General features: G+C 47.0%; 1 protein-coding gene across 1 annotated transcript; it reads left to right on the top strand.

The window, feature by feature from the left end:
• The first annotated feature begins 8,133 nt into the window (after nt 1-8,133).
• Nucleotides 8,134-15,215, top strand: LOC114779567 (protein MTSS 2-like). The gene is made up of 13 exons (XM_028967473.1): nt 8,134-8,158; nt 8,519-8,603; nt 8,693-8,784; nt 8,893-8,967; nt 9,189-9,197; nt 9,559-9,716; nt 10,572-10,679; nt 10,781-10,878; nt 12,619-12,736; nt 12,823-13,101; nt 13,210-13,356; nt 14,190-14,355; nt 14,439-15,215. The coding sequence occupies exons 1-13, from the start codon at nt 8,134-8,136 to the stop codon at nt 15,074-15,076; spliced, it is 1,998 nt and encodes a 665-aa protein (XP_028823306.1). The 3' UTR covers nt 15,077-15,215.
• Nucleotides 15,216-21,268: the final 6,053 nt, after the last annotated feature.

Genomic DNA, 21,268 nt, shown 5'->3' with positions numbered 1-21,268 from the left:
GTTACGGAAAAAATTCTGCCTGCTTTGAAGGTCCCAATGAGCATGGTGGCCTCCATCATCCAGGAACAAGAAACTGATGGTCACTCTGTCAAAGCTCCAGAGGTCCTCTGTGGACAGAGGAGAACCTTCTAGAAGGACAACCACTTCGCAGTGATCCACCAGTCAGGCCTGTGTTGACTGAAAAAAAACAATCCTTGAATTTTATTTGATTGAAATGTGTACGTTGGTCCCAACATGATCAGAATATGACCACTGACATTCTCTTTGAAGTTGAGCGATAGGAGTCGCACGGGATTGGTCAACTGCACGATGTGTGTCACGATGAGGGTACTGCCTGCAGGGTGCTTTCGACTTATATCGTCTTCCTCTCGTGAGGTTTTTGTACCACAGACATTACAGCAATCGCCACACAGGACACACGAGGGAAGGAGACACTCGACAAAATGAAACGGAGTAAAAATAAAAAATTCTGAACGAGCCACTTGGGAGCCGAAAGAGCCGTCCCACTAATGCTGTATAATTTAACTGTAAGTTTGAAATAGACGTCAGTTTTGTTACTTCCCTCTAACTCCACCAATGCTGCTGTCCCCCCACATGTCACCCCAACGGTTGACATGCACATGAACCCGCCCCTGTTCTGATCCAATGATCCATAGTGTGGCTAAACATGGTTAAATTGGCTTCAGGTTTAGGGTTAGGCTGTTATCACCCTTTAATCATATTTTAAATCACAAGGTGCTGACTCGTCTTGTGTTAACAAGACGAGTCAGCTGTAAATGTAAATGTAAATGTTAACAGGGTGTGGCCCTGGTCGTCACTCCCTGCTGCGGACACTAGGGGGCGCCAGCGCATCATGTTTTTAACACATTTCGTCATTTAAAACACTAACAGGCTACAAGTGGGCTACGTATTTTAAAATGGACCGAGAAATCATTACAAACACTTCAGGGACTTCAGGGAACATGTTCGAGTTGAACCATTTCAACCACAGGTACATTATCCATGGTGACCTGATGCAGGTCCACCCTGCTCCCCCCGACACTAGCAACCCTCCTACTACAGACAAATGTACTCTTCACCATCATGTGAAAGTTGTTGAAGAAAACTTGGCTAATTGGATAAGGGTTTTGTATAGAAGAGGTTCCACAGCTGCTCTGGTCCTGGTCGGATCTGCTGCTCCCTTGCTTGGCGCCCCGTTGTTCCTTTATTTTCTCCTTTTTGTGTCCCGTCCTTGTTCTGTTCCATTACTTTGTAAAGGAGCTCGAACAAAAAAGAGGGGACGGAGCGGTAGGGGGAGGGGTGTGTAGATGACATCCTGAGCCCCGCCCCACGCTGAAAGGAACCGCCAGCTGTCCCCCGCCACGCCCCGCCCCCCGCTCTGAAGCTCGCTCCTGATTGGCCGCGGCGCAGTTCGGCGGCTCGAGTTTCGTCTCCCCCGCAGCATCATGACGGACGGAACCTCGATGGCCGAGCGGCGGACCGGCTCCTCGTTCCTCTCCTGATGGAACCGAACCCGGGTTCTGTCCGCTTACACCATGGAAGGGCGTGGAAAGGACTGCGGGGCTCTGGGGGGTTATTCCAGGCCCTGGTCAACGACATGAAGGTGAGCGGCTTCCTCAGCCTTTGTTTCCACCGGACCTGGAGCCGGACTCCTCTTCCTCATGATGAAGCTGGTGGGGTCTCCATCACCCGGGGGGAGGCTGGGCGCTTTGTTGTGGGACTTAAACCCACCGAGATACTCTCTTTCACCCTCTCTCTTTCTCTCTCTCTTTCTCTCTCTTTCTGTCTCTCTCTCACCCTCTGTCTATATCGCTCTCTATCACCCTCTCTATTTCTCTCTATCTCCTTCCCTCTCCCTCTCTCCCTCTCTCTTTCTCTCTGTATATCTTTCTCTCGCACTCTCTCTCTCCTTCTCTCTCTCCCTCTCTCACCCTCTCTCTTTCTCTCTGTATATCTTTCTCTCGCACTCTCTCTCTCCTTCTCTCTCTCCCTCTCTCACCCTCTCTCTTTCTCTCTGTATATCTCTCACTCTCTCTTTCTCTCTCTTTCACCCTCTCTTTCTTTCTGTATATCTCTCTCTCACCCTCTCTTTCTCTCTCGCTCTCGTTCTCTCCATTTTTGTTACATTTAACAATGTAACATTGTAAACATTTCTACACATGTTATAATAATAATTAGCCTTATTTTCTGTTTTATCCGGCATTATAGTATATTTTGTGCCTGTATGTGGTGAGTTCAGGTTACTGGTCAGCAGCGGTCAGTTAGATTTACATTTACATTCTGGGGGTTGGATGCTTGGTTCAGGTTACTGGTCAGCAGTGGTCAGCAGTGGTCTCATCACTGTGACAGATCTAGATCTGCGGGTTTAAACGATGATTAATTGAAATTGGATTAGTGACCTGTAAGGTCATGAACCCAGGCTGGCCAGATACACTGAAATGTTGAGATTTCCGTATTCTGGATTTTATTAGTTGCTGAACAATGTCCTGTACCAAGATATTGACTGGTGAGATCATTGTATATGACTTCAGATCTGTGTGTGTGTGTGTGTGTCTGTGTGTGTCTACAGTACTCGTATCCTGTGTGGGAGGATTTCACTGCCAAAGCCACAAAACTCCATTCCCAACTCAGGTGAGACTAAGAGGCCCCGCCCCCTCCGTCTGTCTCTGTCAATCCTGGTCTCTTTGTGTATTTATCTGTGTGTGTGTGGGTGGTGGTGTGTCTCTGACAGGACCACTGTTCTCGGCTGCTGCTGCCTTCCTTGATGCTTTCAGAAGGGTAGCAACATGGCTACAGTACAGAGGTAAGATTTTCCACGTCTCTGTCCGTCTTTCTGTCCGTGTGCTGAATTGGTGGGCGGGGTTAACTTTAGAGTCCGGTCAGGTGGTGGCTGTGAGCCACTCCTTCACTTACAAAACAAAATATAATACAAATATAACACAACCAGAAAAGCACACTTACTGTGTATGAATGTTGCTGGTGTGTGTGTGTGTGTGAGTGGTGGGGTTGTGTGATGGCCAGTATACAGTCAGAATGCCGGTGCTGTACACCAATCAGAGTTCTCGCTTTAATCCCACAGCTTTAGCGCTGCATCAGCATCAGCAGGCAGATTGGTGCTGGCACAGCTGGACTCTAAAAGCTCGCATATCAGCATCGCTTTACACCACACACACACACACGTTTACCAAAACCCAACAGTAGACTTTTCACTCTGGCAGTGGGTGGATCCAGTCTCCAGTCTCCAGTCTTCCCCTGAAAGGGCTGGTGTGTGTCCAGGTTCAACAGTGAGAGTGTCTCACTGTTCAGTCACAAGGTTAAAGGTCATTTTAGAAACTAGAATCACTCTGTGTGTGTTTGAGTTTGATGTTCTGTATCAAGATATGATCTTTTTAATGATTTGTGGAGAAAACGAATGGTCATTTCTGGTGCTTCTCCTCCCTCTTCCTCCCATCTGCCAGGCATCTGCTCACTACGACTACGATGTTTACAGCTCTAGCGTCATCTGTTTTATAGTGCCATTTTTATTGCAGGATGTGACACACACAGGCACATGCTGGATAAACCGTGATGGACTCCTGCTCAGTAAATGTTGAAATGTTTCATTCAGGTTTGAATTTTAGTGGCTGGTGTCTGAAGAGCCTCCTCCACGTAATACATCTCCACAACATACTCCACATAACGCATCTCCATCACACGTCAGACAGCAGATCTACACAGCACACTGAGGACGGTAATCACTGACGGTTTGTGTTTAGTGGTGAAAATGTTGTGGTATGTATTTGATGAAGAGTTCCTTGCTTGTGTATTATGAGTATTTGTTGTGTGTGTGTGTGTGTGTGTTCTGTTCACTCACAGCAGGATCTCCTTAGACTGTAGAATGCTGAAGCTGAGGCGTGTAATCTTCTTTACCTTGCCCTGACACATATACTGTCTAGATGTGTGGGCAGTATGTGGCGGTTAATCTTCTCTCAGTTGCTCTGTGTGTGTGTGTGTGTGTGTGCTTGCCATCTGGACATAGGACACAAATTATATAGTCCCTCACTCTCAAACTGCAGATTACTGTCAAATATACACAAGATGTGTCTGCCCTGGTCGAGTTGGGAACGATGCTGAGTTTGGTTGGGTTAGTTGTTTTTGATTGGTTAGTTGAGCTGGTTGGGTTGGAGAACTTAAGAAGGTTGAAAGGTCACAGATTAGATTCACTAACCAGCCAGGTGCCACTGGCTGACCATCTACAACACATGGCTGCTCAATTCACTCATTGGATAAACGCAGAGGGAACATTTCATTATGTGTGCTGTTTAGAGGTCGTTTTAGTCGGCTTAGTTTTTTGATTGGCTGGTTGAGATGTGTGTGTTTGTGTTGGTGAGGTTGGTTGGTTGGTTGAGTTGTTGGAGAGGTTGATTGGTTGAGTAGTGTAGGTTTGTCTTTCAGAGGTTGGTTGGTTGCCCTAAGTGGGTTTGTTTTTGAGAGGTTGGTTGTTTACATTTACAGCATTTACCAGATGCCCTTATTCAGAGCGACTTACAATCAGAAGTTACAGGGACAGTCCCCCCCTGGAGGTTAAGTGTCTTGCTCAGGGACATGATGGTAGTAAGTGGGATTTGAACCTGGGTCTTCTGGTTCATAGCTAGTGTGTTACCCGCTAGGCTACTACCACTCTTGTTGGAGAGGTTGGTTAGTTGAGTTATAGGAGAGGTTGGTTGGTTGGTTGAGCTGTGTAGGTTTGTGTTTCAGATGTTGGTTGGTTGGGTTGTTAGATAGGTTGGTTGGTTGAGTTGTGTGGGTATGTGATGGAGAGGTTGGTTGGTTGAGCTTTGTAGGTTTTTGTTTCATATGTTGGTTGGTTGGGTTGTTAGAGAGGTTGGCTGGTTTAGTTGTGTGGGTTTGTGATGGAGAGGTTGGTTGGTTGAGGTGTGTAGGTTTGTGTTTCAGATGTTGGTTGGTTGAGTTGTTTAGAGAGGTTGGTTGGTTTGATTTGTTAGGGAGGTTGGTTGGTTGAGTTGTTAGAGATGTTGGTTGGTTGAGTTGTTTGGGAGGTTGGTTGGTTGAGTTGTTAGAGATGTTGGTTGGTTGAGTTGTTAGAGAGGTTGGCTGGTTTAATTGTGTGGGTTTGTGATGGAGAGGTTGGTTGGTTGAGTTGTGTGGGTTTGTGTTTCAGATGTTGGTTGATTGAGTTGTTAGAGATGTTGGTTGGTTGAGTTGTTAGGGAGGTTGGTTGGTTGAGTTGTTAGAGATGTTGGTTGGTTGAGTTGTTAGAGAGGTTGGCTGGTTTAATTGTGTGGGTTTGTGATGGAGAGGTTGGTTGGTGAGTTGTGTGGGTTTGTGTTCAGATGTTGGTTGATTGAGTTGTAGAGATGTTGGTTGGTTGAGTTGTTAGGGAGGTTGGTTGGTTGAGTTGTTAGGGAGGTTGGTTGAGTTGTTAGAGATGTTGGTTGGTTGAGTTGTGTGGGTTTGTGATGGAGAGGTTGGTTGGTTAATTACTAGGCCTCCACCACCCTGTTTTTGGCCAAGTTGAAAATCTGCAGCTGGAGTGAATACTGGTTATTTTAGCTGCAGTATGATCCATGAACAGGAAGTCACAGAGGGAAGCAGTAACACTTTATCTCACACACTCACACACACAGTAACTATGTTGAGGATACGTGAACTCATTCTGCTGGTTCCGTACAATAACATTCATGTTTATTTTAAAGAAGCATGAAGAGAAGCATGACAGGAGGCAGGGCAGTATTCCACAGAACCACGCTGTGGTGGCTGATGGTGCTGATGGAGGCTTGTTGGATGGAATTTCATATGGGTGGGTGGTATATGGGTGGTAGTAGCCTAGTGGGCAAGACACATCTCTGTGAACCAGAAGACCCAGGTTCAAACCCCACTTACTACCATTGTGTCCCTGAGCAAGACACTTAACCCAAGACTGTCTCCAGGGGGGGACTGTCCCTGTAACTACTGACTGTAAGTCAGGATCTTGCTATTTACCTAGACAACTCGCAGCTCTCTCCTTCTGCAACAGCCCGCAACCTTGGCGTAACAATAGACAACCAACTCTCCTTCTCAACTCACATCAGCAATCTTTCCCGCTCATGTAGATTCCTTCTCTACAATATCAGACGAATCCGCCCTTATCAACCCAGGCCACGCAGATCCTGGTTCAGTCCTTAGTAATCTCACGACTGGACTACTGTAACTCCCTTCTAGCTGGTCTACCACTATGTACCATCCCACCTCTACAACTACTACAAAATTATCTTCAACCTTCCCAAGTTCTCCCACACTGCCCCTCTGCTACGTTCCCTCCACTGGCTCCCAGTAGCTGCACCATCAGGTTCTAAATACTGATGCTGGCCTACAAAGCCAAACATGGAGTAGCACCATCCTACCTCACAGCCCTTATTACACCTCACACTGCACCTCGTATACTCCGAGCCTCCAGTACTGCTCGCCTGGTCCCTCCATCTCTGAAGGTAAAAGGAAAACATTCATCTAGACTCTTCTCTGTCTTGGCCCCTCGGTGGTGGAATGAACTTCCCCTCGAGGTCAGAACAGCTCAGTCACTGAGCACCTTCAAACGACAGCTCAAGACCTTCCTCTTTAAAGAATATTTAGATTAAATTGTAATTTTCTTGTTGTCGAACTTTGTGTACAGAATCTACAACAGAGTGAATTAAATAGATGTATTCATAGTTGGGGGTCCTAGTGAACCGGAATTGATCTCTTCATCGATGGTAACTTGAAAGCACGTTGTAAGTCGCTCTGGATAAGGGCGTCTGCCAAATGCCATAAATGTAAATGTAAATGTAAGTAGCTCTGGATAAGGACGTCTGGTAAATGCTGTAAATGTAAATTTCAGGAGTGAAATTGATTGTTTTGAAAATGTGGTGCAGATTCTGTGATGGACGAGATCTTTTAGGAGGACTGATGTTGTGATGGAGATTCATTGCTGCCACCTGCTACAGTAACTGAAGAAAAAAGACCTGATTTCCAGTTCATTGCTGGTTTAAAATTTAGGATTAATTCAGGCTTAACTGCAGCGGCAGTTTTATAAGATCATATGGTGATCTAAGTGATCTGCAAGACCTTCGTTTTTTTTCCTCTGTCCTTCTTTTATCTACCATTTGTAAAGATCTACAGATGCTGCTAATATTGTTCTTTGTTGTTCTATTGAAATTCTTCAGTGTGAGTTTCTGTGAAGACTCAGGACATCAGCAGTTAATGCAGAGCTTTATTTTCTTCCTCCAGACGTTGTAAAGAGTTGAGATAAGATGAGTGGAGTGGTATGATGATGGGATAGATTGCTGCTTGGCCCTGAAATCTCTCATGTCTTTAGGACACCAGCAGAGCAGCTTCTGGTCTTCTTTGAAGGAAATGCCTGGTTAGATACCTGCAGGGCCAGAGCAGATCTCTCTAGTAGGGGTGGTTTGTTGGTGAGTGGATGTGAATGTCAGTCATCTTCATAAAAGAGAAAAGATAATACAACATCCATCTACAAATGTAATGTACAGTGTGTATGTATGTGAGAGTGTGCGTGTGAGGACTATCTAGAGTTCAGGGGTCATCAGGCTGAATCCTGGGATTATGAGGACAAACTAGTAATTGTACTAGTACTGAACACATGTTTTGGTTGCAGATCATGACATATTTGTGTCGTTTATTCATACAAATATTGATTTGCCTGAATATTTGGTTGTTGGTGGGCTTTGTATCCCAGTATGACGAAGTATGTCAGAAATGGAGCACAGACAGGAAAGGCAGCTCCTCCACTGAGAAGAATGATGGGATATCCCTTTACAGAGCTTCCTTCCCTCAGGATGGAGGGCTGGCGGAGGAGAAATAAATCTTTTATAGAGGTCACGCCCCCCGCTGTCTGACCTGTAATAATAGCGTAGTATACAGATCATGCCAAAAAATGTAAAAATAAAAAATAATCAATGTTCCATTCAAACGAATATGAACAATACAATTAATATTAGATATCGTCTTTCCACCCGGAGTGTTCGTGTTGGATAAGCAGCGGATCTACAGTGCGGCATGAACTTTACTGTGGGAATTACGAGGCTTTTGGGTCAGAGGTTGCGTCAGTAAATCTGCTCTGGCCTGGTTTCTGGGTCTGAGTGGGGAATTACTGCTATGATGTGGGACCAGTTCACCCACCACCGTGACCACAGAGACGCCTTATTATGAAGGTCCTGCTTGCGGAAGTAACGTTCTTCAGAGAATAAAAGCCAGGCCTGGAGAGACTTGCCCCCTTGTGGTGGTTTGTAGCTCTGATGATGTCATAGTTGAGTCCCATTTCATCAGGGCTCTTATGGAGATATTTTTTATTCCAATTCCTGTAATATGTATCAAGACCAGCACTGATACCACCGATGATTTTGGTGGTGATGATGATGATGATGATGATGAGGTCATCTGAATGCCCACTGGGGGGAGATCCACAAAGACCCAAATAACTCTGAGGCCGATGAGGATTAAATGTCATGTTTGTGTTTCTTAACGTTCTTCTGATGTTGTCCAGGTGCCACCAGGGACATCGGCTCGGCTCTGACGCGCATGTGCATGAGGCACCGCAGCATCGAGGCCAAACTGCGTCACCTGACCAAGTAGGAGACCTTCAACCAATGTGTGGTTTGGCCATTTAGATGTTTGTCCCTCTTGGGAATTGGTTCTGATGTGGTTCTGTGTTGACCAGCGCCCTCATGGAGAAACTCATTGCTCCCCTGCACGACAAGATAGAGGAGTGGAAGAAAACGTCTGCCCTGCTGGATAAAGATCATGCTAAAGGTTGTAGCATTTCCACAAAACTCATCAAGATAAAGAAGACCATATAAACCATAAAAACCATGCTGGTTATCTTCATACGAAGCCTGAAATGTAACCACCGTCTTTCAGAGTACAAGCGGTCCTGCCAGGAAATTAAGAAGAAGTCGTCAGACACGCTGAGGCTGCAGAAGAAAGCCAGGAAGGGTGAGGCTCCACTCGCAATAAAAAACTGGGGAACTGGGGTGAGATGTGGGGGTTTTGTTGCAATTAAGGGTCCGGTGTTAACATCTGATTTCAGGCCAGGCCACGCCTCATTTTCCTCCTTTTCTTACTCGGCGCTCTCAACAGTGCAGCTCTAACTTCTCCTCCTCTCTTTTTTACCTTTCCCACTCTGTCTGTGTCCCCTCTTCGGCCCGTCCCTGTAGAGATATCGGGTATGTATGCTTCACCCTTCTAGCTGCTCTCTGGGATTATAATGCCTTATAATAATCCCTCCATCTGTCCGTCTACTCATCCATCCATCTATCCATCCATCCATCCACACCTGTTGCTGTTGTTCTAGAAAACCTGCATCATGAGATGTTGCCTGGATATACATCAGGGGTCAGTGCAACATCCAGGGATTGTAAAACCTTTTCAGAAGATTCAGGTCATGCTGAGATGAGACGTGATGTAAACCAGCTGTTTAGGCTCCATGGTGTCCATTTTCTCAGTGGAACTCTGCTGTAGTCGTGTGAAATGTACTGTCATGCATGGTGGTCTCAGCTCAACATCTGACTCCTACACAATCTGCAGGGAGGGGAGGCCTGCAGCCACGGCTGAGCAGTGCCATGCAGGATGTGAGCGACATGTTCCTGCTGATGCAGGAGACAGAGAAGCAGGCGGTGCGCCGAGCCCTGGTGGAGGAGAGGGGGCGCTACTGCACCTTCATCAGCCTGCTGCAGCCCGTGGTGGTGAGACGGGGGTCTAAAGGGGCTTCACTTTAAAAACTGCAGCTATATGCAGAGGGGTGGAGTGATGAGGGAGGAGAAGTGGAGTGGAGTAATGAGGGTGGAGAGATGGAGTGGAGTAATGAGGGTGGAGAGGTGGAGTAATGAGGGTAGAGAGATGGGGTGGAGTAATGAGGGTGGAGTGGACTAATGAGGGTGGAGAAGTGAAGTAATGAGGGTGGAGAGGTGGAGTAATGAGGGTGGAGAAGTGAAGTAATGAGGGTGGAGAGGTGGAGTGGAGTAATGAGGGTGGAGAGATGGAGTGGAGTAATGAGGGTGGAGAGGTGGAGTAATGAGGGTGGCAAGGTGGAGTGGAGTAATGAGGGTGGAGAGATGGGGTGGAGTAATGAGGGCGGAGTGGACTAATGAGGGTGGAGAAGTGAAGTAATGAGGATGGAGAGGTGGAGTAATGAGGGTGGAGAAGTGAAGTAATGAGGGTGGAGAGGTGGAGTAATGAGGGTGGAGAGGTGGAGTAATGAGGGTGGCGAGGTGGAGTGGAGTAATGAGGGTGGAGAAGTGAAGTAATGAGGGTGGAGAGGTGGAGTGGAGTAATGAGGGTGGCGAGGTGGAGTGGAGTAATGAGGGTGGAGAAGTGAAGTAATGAGGGTGGAGAGGTGGAGTGGAGTAATGAGGGTGGAGAGGTGGAGTAATGAGGGTGGCGAGGTGGAGTGGAGTAATGAGGGTGGAGAGGTGGAGTAATGAGATTGGAGTGGAGTAATGAGGGTGGAGAGGTGGAGTAATGAGGTTGGAGTGGAGTAATGAGGGTGGAGAGGTCTCAGGTGGTTCCTGTAGTGAAGCTGTTTGTTTGTGACCGTGTAGAAGGGCGAGATCTCCATGCTGGGGGAGGTGACCCATCTTCAGGCCATTATTGATGACCTCACAGTACTGACCACAGACCCTCACAAGCTGCCCGCTGCCAGTGAACAGGTGTGGTGTCTGGATGTGAACGTATACGTTCCTGCGTGAGGGTGTGTGTGTGTGTGTGTGTGTGTGTGTGCAGGTTTCATGTTCTGTGTGTGTATCTGCAGGTGATCGTGGATCTAAAGGGATCAGACTACAGCTGGTCCTACCAGACGCCCCCCTCCTCCCCCAGCAGCACAGGATCCAGGAAGAGCAGCTTGTGCAGGTAGATATGAAGATGATCCTCAGTACCTCAGTTTTCATTATTGGAGTGTACATTCCACCCAGTTCTAGTGCGAAGGTGGCATTCTACGTTCTGTTATCTAACCCTGACCGTTCATCATCGCCGGAGATTCCAACCATGCAAATCTCAAGTCGGTTCTCCCTAAATTCCATCAACATGTGGACTTCACGACGAGAGAGGATAACACACTGGATCTCGTATACATCAAAGTCGCCAGTTCGTACCATCTCGGCCAATCAGACCACATCACTGTTATGCTAATTCCAGCATAGAGACCGCTCAACAGACACACAAAACCGGTTCTGAAGCAGGTGAGAACCTGCCCAGCAGGAACCATGGTTCATAAAGTTAACTCACGGACGGCTGCTGGACAAGACAACATCCCTGGAAGATGCTCAAAGAATGTGCAGACCAGCTGGCAGATGTTCTCACATCTTCAACATCTCACTGAGCACTGCCATTGTTCCTGGACAATAAGGACACATTCACACGAATGCTGTTCAGAGACTTCAGTTCAGCATTCAACACCATCGTTCCTCAGCACCTGGTTGAGAAGCTGAGTTGCTGGGCCTGAACATCTCCCTCTGTGACTGGATCTTGGACTTCCTGACTGAGAGACAGTCCAATGCTGTTCACCCTGCTGACCCACGACTGTGCAGCGATGCAGAGCTCCAACCAAATCAAGTTCACAGATGATACGACCGTGGTGGGTCGTTTCTGATCTGTTTCTGAACGTGGACATGAAAGAGATGATTGTTGACTTCAGAAGACAACGATGGGTCCACTCTCCTTTGAACATCCACAGTTCTTGTGTGGAGATCATCAAGAACACAAAGTTTCTCGGTGTTCATCTAGAGGAGAACCTTTCCTGGAACACCAGCTCAACAGTATCTCTACTTCCTGCGGAGGCTGAGGAAAATCCATCTCCCACCACCAATCCTCACCACCTTCTATAGAGGGACCACCGAGAGCATTCTGACCAGCTGCATCTCTGTCTGGTTTGGGAACTGCACCGTACCTACAGAACCTACAGCAGATAGTGAGGACAGCTGAGAAGATCGTCAGGGTCTCTCTTCCCTCCATAACAGACATTTACCACACGCTGCATCCAGGAAGCCACCAGCATTGTGAAGGACTCTACACACCCCTCACAAGCACCTTCACCCCCTACCATCCGGAGAAAAGTACTGAAGAACTCGGGCCCTCACTGCCAGACTCTGGAACATCTTCATCCTACAGGACATCAGACACCTGTCCACTGTGGACTGACACACACACACACACTCACACACACTCTGTTATAATATTATCTATCTGCAGTATTATCTATTAACGCACTATTTTACTTTCAAACATGTATAATTTACTTCACCAGTTTTGGCGCCGTCTGTCTGTCTGTCTGTTTGTTGTCTACGTGGTTTTTCTTCATGTAGATCTTCATGTAGCCAGTTTGTGGGCTTCATGTCGGTACGTAACTTTGTCTAATCGTTCAAATGTTACGTGTAGCACCAGTTTCACTCTGTACCGTATAACATGTATGTAGCTGAAATGACCATAAGCTGAACTTCAGTAGACCGTGTGAAGAGTAAAGGAGTGAAGATGGAAGATCTCATCAGCTGATTAACAACTCACTTCCTTTATTCTTCTTCTATGCATGTGGTGTGATGTGGACGTGGTGACGTGGACAGTGTTGGTGTTCACTCTGCGTTTCTTCTCCTGCAGCCTGGTCCACCTGCCACCAGGTGGCCCTCACCGCCTCAGCAGCGTGTCGTCTCACGACTCTGGCTTCGTCTCGCAGGACGCCGCGGCCCGTCCCGTGCCCTCTGACCTCACCAGCCAGGTACCAGAACAGGACCCCCACACGTAGCGCCTAACGAGAACCCGCTGATGTCCCCTGTCCAGCCTGTCTCTCTGTCTGTCCATTAGAAGTCGTCCAGCTCTGCGTCGTCGGAGGCGTCCCCAGTGACTGCGGTTCTCGACCGCGGTGAGTCCCGCCCCGCGTTGCCGGCGTGTTTGTGGGCCGCGTGCTCGGTTCTCACCCGCCTGTTCGTCCCGCAGTGGGGTTCATCCTTCGCCACGTTCCGCCGCGCTCACGCACGCACCGCCTCCCTCCGGCCCCTTTCCTTCGCCCTGCCCGCCTCCCCGAGTAACTCCTCCCCCGGATCCGACACCCCCTCACCCACCTCACACAGCCCCGGCCGCAAGGTTCGTTCTCGCCACCGCCGCCGCCGCTCATCGCTGCAGCTTCTCAACGTCTCATCGCGTTTCATCCGCACACACGTTTATCTACGGAACGTCTTATTACCGCTACAGGACTGGTCAAAATCCGCTTCCTACCATCTGCCGCCGGCCCTCACCCAGTTACGTAGGAATGAGCTTCTGTACGGAAGCAGAGGCCACGCTGGGACGAAGCCGGAAGAACCTCACAAGGCCCGGATGAGCCCAGCCGCCGGCACCAAGGTAACCAGCAGCGAGAAGTTACCACCATCTTCAACAAATCAGTAATGTACGGAGAATGTGATGATGAAGGTGATGGTGATGATGATGGTGATGATGACGATGATGATGGTGACGATGATGATGATAACAATGATGATGATAACGATGATGATGGTGACGATGATGATGATGGTGAAGATGATGGTGATGGTGATGATGATGATGACGATGACGATGGTGATGGTGATGGTGATGATAACGATGATGATGATGATGGTGATGATGATGATGAAGGTGATGGTGATGATGATGGTGATGATGATGGTGATGATGATGGTGGTGATGATGATAATGATGATGGTGATGATGATGATTGATGATGATGATGATGATGATGAGGACGATGATGATGGTGATGATGATGATGATGATGGTGAAGATGATGGTGATGATGATGGTGATGATAACGATGATGATGATGATGGTGAAGGTAATGGTGATGATGATGATGAATGGTAATGGTGATGATGATGATGATGATGATGACGATGATTATGGTGATGATGACGATGGTGATTGATGGTCAAGATGATGATGGTGATGATGGTGATGGTGACGATGATGGTGATGGTTGATGTGTGAAGATGATGGTGATGATGGATGATGAGATGGTTGATTATGACGATGATGGTGATGGTGAAGATGATGGTGATGATGATGATGGTGAAGATGATGGTGATGGTGATGATGATAATGATGGTGATGATGATGGTGATGGTGATGATGATGGTGATGATGATGGTGATGATGATAATGATGGTGATGATGATGGTGATGATGATGATGTGTAACAGCACGGTAAAGCCATGTCATCAGCGGCCAGCGAGCTGGCGATGGTTCTGACGCGAGGTCTGAGTGTGGAGCAGCAGAGGAGCAGCCGCGACTCGCTACAGTACAGCAGCGGCTACAGCACCCAGAACACCACGCCGTGCTGCTCCGAGGACGCCATACCTTCTCACGGTAACACACTCACACGCACACACACCGTATCGTACGCGGCGGCGGTGACCATGAGACGCCAGCGTGTTCCTGTCCCTCTCCAGGCTACGACTACGACTGTCACTCCATGAACGGCGACGGTGACGCGGACCCTCAGACGGACTTCGACAAATCGTGCACCGTTCCGCACCACAGCAACCTCGCCCAGAACTACCGCCGCATGGTCCAGACCAAGAGGCCTGCGAGCACCGCCGGTCTCCCCGGCAACGGCGGGGCGGGCGGAGCTGGAACCTCCGGAACGGCCACCATCCGCCGGACTCCGTCCTCGAAGACCGCCGTGAGACGCGTCCCCTCCAGCGCGGGTCCCATTCCCATCCGGCCGCCCATCGTCCCGGTCAAGACCCCCACCGCGCCAGACTCCCCCGGGTTCCCCCCGCCACCCCCCGAGTCCAACGGCAGCCAGGAGAGTCTGTACATGTACGACTACACGAGGGCGTCCCCCGGGACGGACACGAGCGTCCACGAGGACGACCTGCTGGCCGCCAACCGGCACAGTCTCATCGAGAAAATCAGCAAACTGGCGGACGGCGCCCACGCGCTGGGAGACGGTCACTTCCCCTTCCCGTCCGGGACGGACCCCGCCCCCCAGGAAGGTGAGGACATCCTGAAGACCATCCGCAGAGGCGTGAAGCTGCGCAAGGCCGCCTGCGACGACCGCTCCGCCCCGAAACTCCGGCCGTAGCGCTTCATGGACCTGTATTTACTGTAGGCCGCGCCCTGACTCCGCCCTCTGTGGTCTGGACATGTGACCCTGTAACATGTCTGATGTTCTTTACTTGTTCTTTTTTTTAATAAGACAACAAATATATTTGAGAAGTAAAGCTGCTGTGTGGCTGGTTCCTTTTCTCTCTGCCGAACACTAGGGGGCGCCGGAGGCTGTTTTACCTTCTTCGTGTCACACGTGTGTAAATCCAGTGTACTTAAATACATCTGATCTGACCAGTGAAGACCCCGAGATGGTTTCATTTACCAATAATTACATATATTAACATATTAATGTCATTAAAGTGCAGGTTGCTGGTTGGGTTTAACTGGTTTAAGTTGGTTTGATGGAGTAAAACGTCGTGTGCAATATTTATTCCATCATCATGATTTCATGATGTCTTCAAAATCGTTGGAGTATTTCAGAGTTTGAATACAATCACTAATCATTCATCCTTTCATCATAATCAATGTTCTGGAATGTTCTGGACCACCAGCTCCTGCCTAAACTTTTCATCTGTTTATTACAGAAATGAGGATAATTAAAAAGTGCATTCTGCACATTAAACAATAAAATCCTGCACGTTATAAATATGAAGATCAGAGTTCCCATTCATCAAATATCGACGTAACGGACGTTGAAAATAAAAAGGCTGATGCTGATGCTGATGCTGCTGATGTGAGGACGTCCCTCAGGCCGTGATGGATCACTGCAGACGTTCAGGCTCATGCTGCTCTATGCAAAAACATGAAGAGATATTTTGTACTGGGTGGCAGATTCATTTGCCGACGATTTCCATCCCACCTTTCTGGTGGGGCCAGATAAGGGAGGACATTATTTCTTCATGCTTGGTACTCGCAGGAAGGTGAACCTGGAGAAGATGTGATTACCATAAACAAATGGATAAAAAAACACAGTTTCATCGGTTACACGTCGACTACAAGAAACGTACAAAGCGGTCACTCGTTCTTGAATAAAAACCACAAATCCTTCATTCTGGGAATGAATTTATTAAAAAGAAGAAGAAGCCGCTCACGTGCCCGGAATCACAGGATTTCACAGGAGGGTTCCAGAACGTTCGTTCTAGTTGTGAAAATGGAAAAATGCATTTTTCATAACTGAGTTAATGAATGACAAGTGAAATATGGCGTGGGGAATATGGATGGCTGTGTGAGGTTTTGACAAGAAGGCCATTTATAATCCGGCAACAAGTCTGGATTTTAAAAGCAGGAGCTGCAGTGCTTTTCACCAGAAGATTTTTTCATTTTTATTAGTGTTCCCTCTTCATCAGTGCTGGGCGTGAGAGCGTGTCTCTCAGCCATTCATTTAGAACGTGGGTGTGGTCCGAATAAAAAAAGGTCTCATTTAGAACTTGGGGCGTGTCTAATTTAAAGATCTGATTTAGAATGTGGGGCTTGTCTGTATAAAATAATAGCTGATATAGAACAATGTGGGCGTGTCTAAATAAAAAAAATGCTGATTTAGAACAATGTGGGCGTGTCTAAATTTAAAAAATGCTGATTTAGAACAATGTGGGCGTGTCTGAATAAAAATAAGAGCTGATTTAGAACAGCGTGGGCGTGTCTAAATAAAATAAAAAAGCTGATTTATAACAATGTGGGCGTGTCTGAATAAAAAACAAGAGCTGATTTAGAACAGCATGGGCGTGTCTGTATAAAATAAGCTGGTTAGAACAGCATGGGCGTGTCTGTATAAAATAAGCTGATTTAGAAACAGCGTGGGCGTGTCTAAATAAAATAATAGCTGATTTAGAACAATGCAGGCGTGTCTGTATAAAATAAGAGCTGATTTAGAACAACGTGGGCGTGTCTGAATAAAATTATAGTTGATTTAGAACAATGTGGGCGTGTCTAAATAAAATAATAGCTGGTTTAGAACAATGTGGGCGTGTCTAAAATAAGAGCTGATTTAGAACATTGTGGGCATGTCTGAATAAAATAATAGCTGATTAGAACAATGTGTGGGCGTGTCTGAATAAAATAAGAGTTGATTTAGAACAACGTGGGCGTGTCTGAATAAAATAAGAGTTGATTTAGAACAGCATGGGCGTGTCTGTATAAAATAAGCTGATTTAGAACAGCGTGGGCGTGTCTAAATAAAATAAAAAGCTGATTTATAACAATGTGGGCGTGTTTGTATAAAATAAGAGCTGATTTAGAACAACATGGGCGTGTCTGAATAAAATTAGAGTTGATTTAGAACAATGTGGGCGTGTTTGTATAAAATAAGAGCTGATTTATAACAACGTGGGCGTGTCTAAATAAAATAATAGCTGATTTAGAACAATGTAGGCGTGTCTGTATAAAATAAGAGCTGATTTAGAACAACGTGGGCGTGTCTGAATAAAATTAGAGTTGATTTAGAACAATGTGGGCGTGTCTAAATAAAATAATAGCTGGTTTAGAACAATGTGGGCGTGTCTAAAATAAGAGCTGATTTAGAACATTGTGGGCATGTCTGAATAAAATAATAGCTGATTTAGAACAATGTGGGCGTGTCTGAATAAAATAAGAGTTGATTTAGAACAATGTGGGCGTGACTGTATAAAATAAGAGTTGATTTAGAACAACATGGTCGTGTCCAGATCGCTGATTACGGTGAAGATCCTGAAGATTTGTCCAGGTTATCATCCGCCTTGTCCTCGTCACCTCGGATCAGGTCCCAGTAAGGTGCTGTCGGTGGACATGCCACGTCAGCCATGTCAGGAGAGGTGAGGTTCATTGTTATGAGCAGGACGTAACGCGGCCCGACATCTGGCTCAAGGAAAAGGTCAGAGGCAGCTTCTCCTGGACAAGACCACAAGACAGGACCTTGAGAATGGCACACATGTAGGGTCAGGAGGGACAGGGACATCACACTTCTCTTCTGGAAGCCTGTCAGGTGTCCTGCATGGTGTCCCCCTGACTGCTGGAATCGTGTTTTTCTGCTGCATGAACAACCAACGTTATAATGGACGTGTGTCATGTGGTCAGTGGAGGACGAAGCTGCGTGTACGTGTACCACATGAGTTTATTAAGGTTCTAGTATTCGTTTTGTAGGAGACTAATTTTAGGATAAAAGTCTGTCACGTTTGTCTGACGTTCAGTAAAATGATCAGAACCGTAAAACAGTTTCCATTCGGATTGACGACAGGAAAAATTTGGTTAGAAACCCGACCGACTCAGATTCAATAAAATAGGGTGGTGGTAGGTGGTAGTATCCTAGTGGGTAACACACTCACCTATGAACCAGAAGACCCAGGTTCGAATCCCACTTACTACCATTGTGTCCCTGAGCAAGACACTTAACCCTAAACTGCTCCAGGGGGACTGTCCCTGTAACTACTGATTATAAGTCGCTCTGGATAAGTGCGTCTGATAAATGCTGTAAATGTAAATAAGATCAGGCAAACGACAGGCAGGTGACGTCGGGGGCGGGGCCTGCACTGTTTGTGGGTGTGTTCTTTACCTGCTAAACGTGAAAGTTTGTCTGCTGCACTACACATGAGGTGCGGCTTCTGGAAACCCGTTTTTGTTGCTCTGCCCATTTTTATGAAGTATAATTACAATAGATGCCGTTACCAACAATAACCTGACTTATAATGCAGCCTTACTTATAATAACACGCTATTTAGCTACTCGCAGGGTTGCAGTTATGCAGCAGTTATGTCACTACCAATAAAAATAATCATATTTGTCTCTTCTCTCCAAAGGGAAAAACTTTAATAAAGTACAGATGCAGGAAAAAGAGAAAATGACATTTATTTTGTTATGGATGTGGTAGAGATGTATTCTGCTTCTTCTATATGAAGAAATGAATGAAGGTGCGCTGGGGTAGAATCATCCCAGTCATCACATGATCCTCTGCAGCAAGAACATTAATACCAGCAGTTTCCATCCTGTGGTCTTCTTGAATCTCCCTGATTAAAGGAGGACCAGACTTGGATCCTGAAGTTGGGACAGAGAAATAACGAAACGAGATCAGACATATGGAGTTCCTTTCTCCACACTGTGATCCTGTAGATGGTGAGATGAGCGTGAGATGATGGATCTGTGGTTAACTGGCCTGTTTCTCCAGTGTTTACCTGCTTCCTCTGTCCGACATGTCAGCTGTCCCCAGCCGGCAGCCACCTGTCTGTCACGTTCGAGTCCAGAGGAGAGAGGCGGCCCACAGCTGCCCATCATCTGGGCTGGTGAGGGAGCTGGCGAGGGTGTCACCATCCTGCCTCCATGCAACACGGTGACGTCACAATACAGAGATACAGTACACAGTACTCAATATAAAATAAAAGAAATGTGTATTATACATGTGTATAATAAATGTGTATACTGGGGTGTATACTAGTGGGGTAACACACTCGCCTGTGAACCAGAAGACCCAGGTTCAAACCCAACTTACTACCATCGTGTCCCTGAGCAAGACACTTAACCCTGAGTGTCTCCAGGGGGGGACTGTCCCTGTAACTACTGACTGTAAGTCGCTCTGGATAAGTGCGTCTGATAAATGCTGTAAATGTAAATAAGATCAGGCAAACGACAGGCAGGTGACGTCGGGGGCGGGGCCTGCACTGTTTGTGGGTGTGTTCTTTACCTGCTAAACGTGAAAGTTTGTCTGCTGCACTACACATGAGGTGCGGCTTCTGGAAACCCGTTTTTGTTGCTCTGCCCATTTTTATGAAGTATAATTACAATAGATGCCGTTACCAACAATAACCTGACTTATAATGCAGCCTTACTTATAATAACACGCTATTTAGCTACTCGCAGGGTTGCAGTTATGCAGCAGTTATGTCACTACCAATAAAAATAATCATATTTGTCTCTTCTCTCCAAAGGGAAAAACTTTAATAAAGTACAGATGCAGGAAAAAAGAGAAAATGACATTTATTTTGTTATGGATGTGGTAGAGATGTATTCTGCTTCTTCTATATGAAGAAATGAATGAAGGTGCACTGGGTAGAATCATCCCAGTCATCACATGATCCTCTGCAGCAAGAACATTAAATACCAGCAGTTTCCATCCTGTGGTCTTCTTGAATCTCCCTGATTAAAGGAGGACCAGACTTGGATCCTGAAGTTGGGACAGAGAAATAACGAAACGAGATCAGACATATGGAGTTCCTTTCTCCACACTGTGATCCTGTAGATGGGTGAGATGAGCGTGAGATGATGGATCTGTGGTTAACTGGCCTGTTTTCTCCAGTGTTTACCTGCTTCCTCTGTCCGACATGTCAGCTGTCCCCAGCCGGCAGCCACCTGTCTGTCACGTTCGAGTCCAGAGGAGAGAGGCGGCCCACAGCTGCCCATCATCTGGGCTGGTGAGGGAGCTGGCGAGGGTGTCACCATCCTGCCTCCATGCAACACGGTGACGTCACAATACAGAGATACAGTACACAGTACTCAATATAAAATAAAAGAAATGTGTATTATACATGTGTATAATAAATGTGTATACTGGGGTGTATACTAGTGGGTAACACACTCGCCTGTGAACCAGAAGACCCAGGTTCAAACCCCACTTACTACCATGTCCCTGAGCAGGACACTTAACCCTGAGTGTCTCCAGGGGGGGACTGTCCCTGTAACTACTGACTGTAAGTCGCTCTGGATAAGGGCGTCTGGTAAATGCTGGAAATGTAAATTAAATCTTAAACGTTGATCTCAGATTTTCATGATTACTTTTTTCATATCATAATAATATAATAAAGTGAAGTGATTGTCATTGTGATTCACAGCAGCACAGTAAACGGTGCACACAGTGAAATGTGTCCTCTGCATTTAACCCATCACCCTGAGTGAGCAGTGGGCACCATGACAGGCGCCCGGGGAGCAGCGTGTGGGGGCGGTGCTTTGCTCGGTGCCACCTCGGCGGATCGGGATTCGAACCACCGCCCCATAAGTCTGTTGTGTTAATAAGTTTCCTTCTGTCATTTTATAACCAAATTGCGTCGCTAATATTCTCTTTTTTTCTCGTTCGCTGCGTTTTCATGTTTACGCTCTATTAAGGAGGCGTGGTCTGCCCCGCCCCGTTGGAGGTGGGCTTTGGGCGGCAGTGGGCGGGGTCATGTGCTGAGGTGGGCGGGCCGATGAGACAGTAGGACGCTTCCCCGCCGCTCGTCGTGACCGTTCCGCGACTCCCAACTAACCGGACTGGATATCAGAGAGACGTTTC

The sequence above is a fragment of the Denticeps clupeoides genome, unplaced genomic scaffold (genome assembly GCF_900700375.1).
Source record: "Denticeps clupeoides unplaced genomic scaffold, fDenClu1.1, whole genome shotgun sequence".
In the NCBI taxonomy this organism is placed as follows: Eukaryota; Metazoa; Chordata; class Actinopteri; order Clupeiformes; family Denticipitidae; genus Denticeps; species Denticeps clupeoides.
This window is presented reverse-complemented; position numbering and strand designations above follow the sequence as displayed.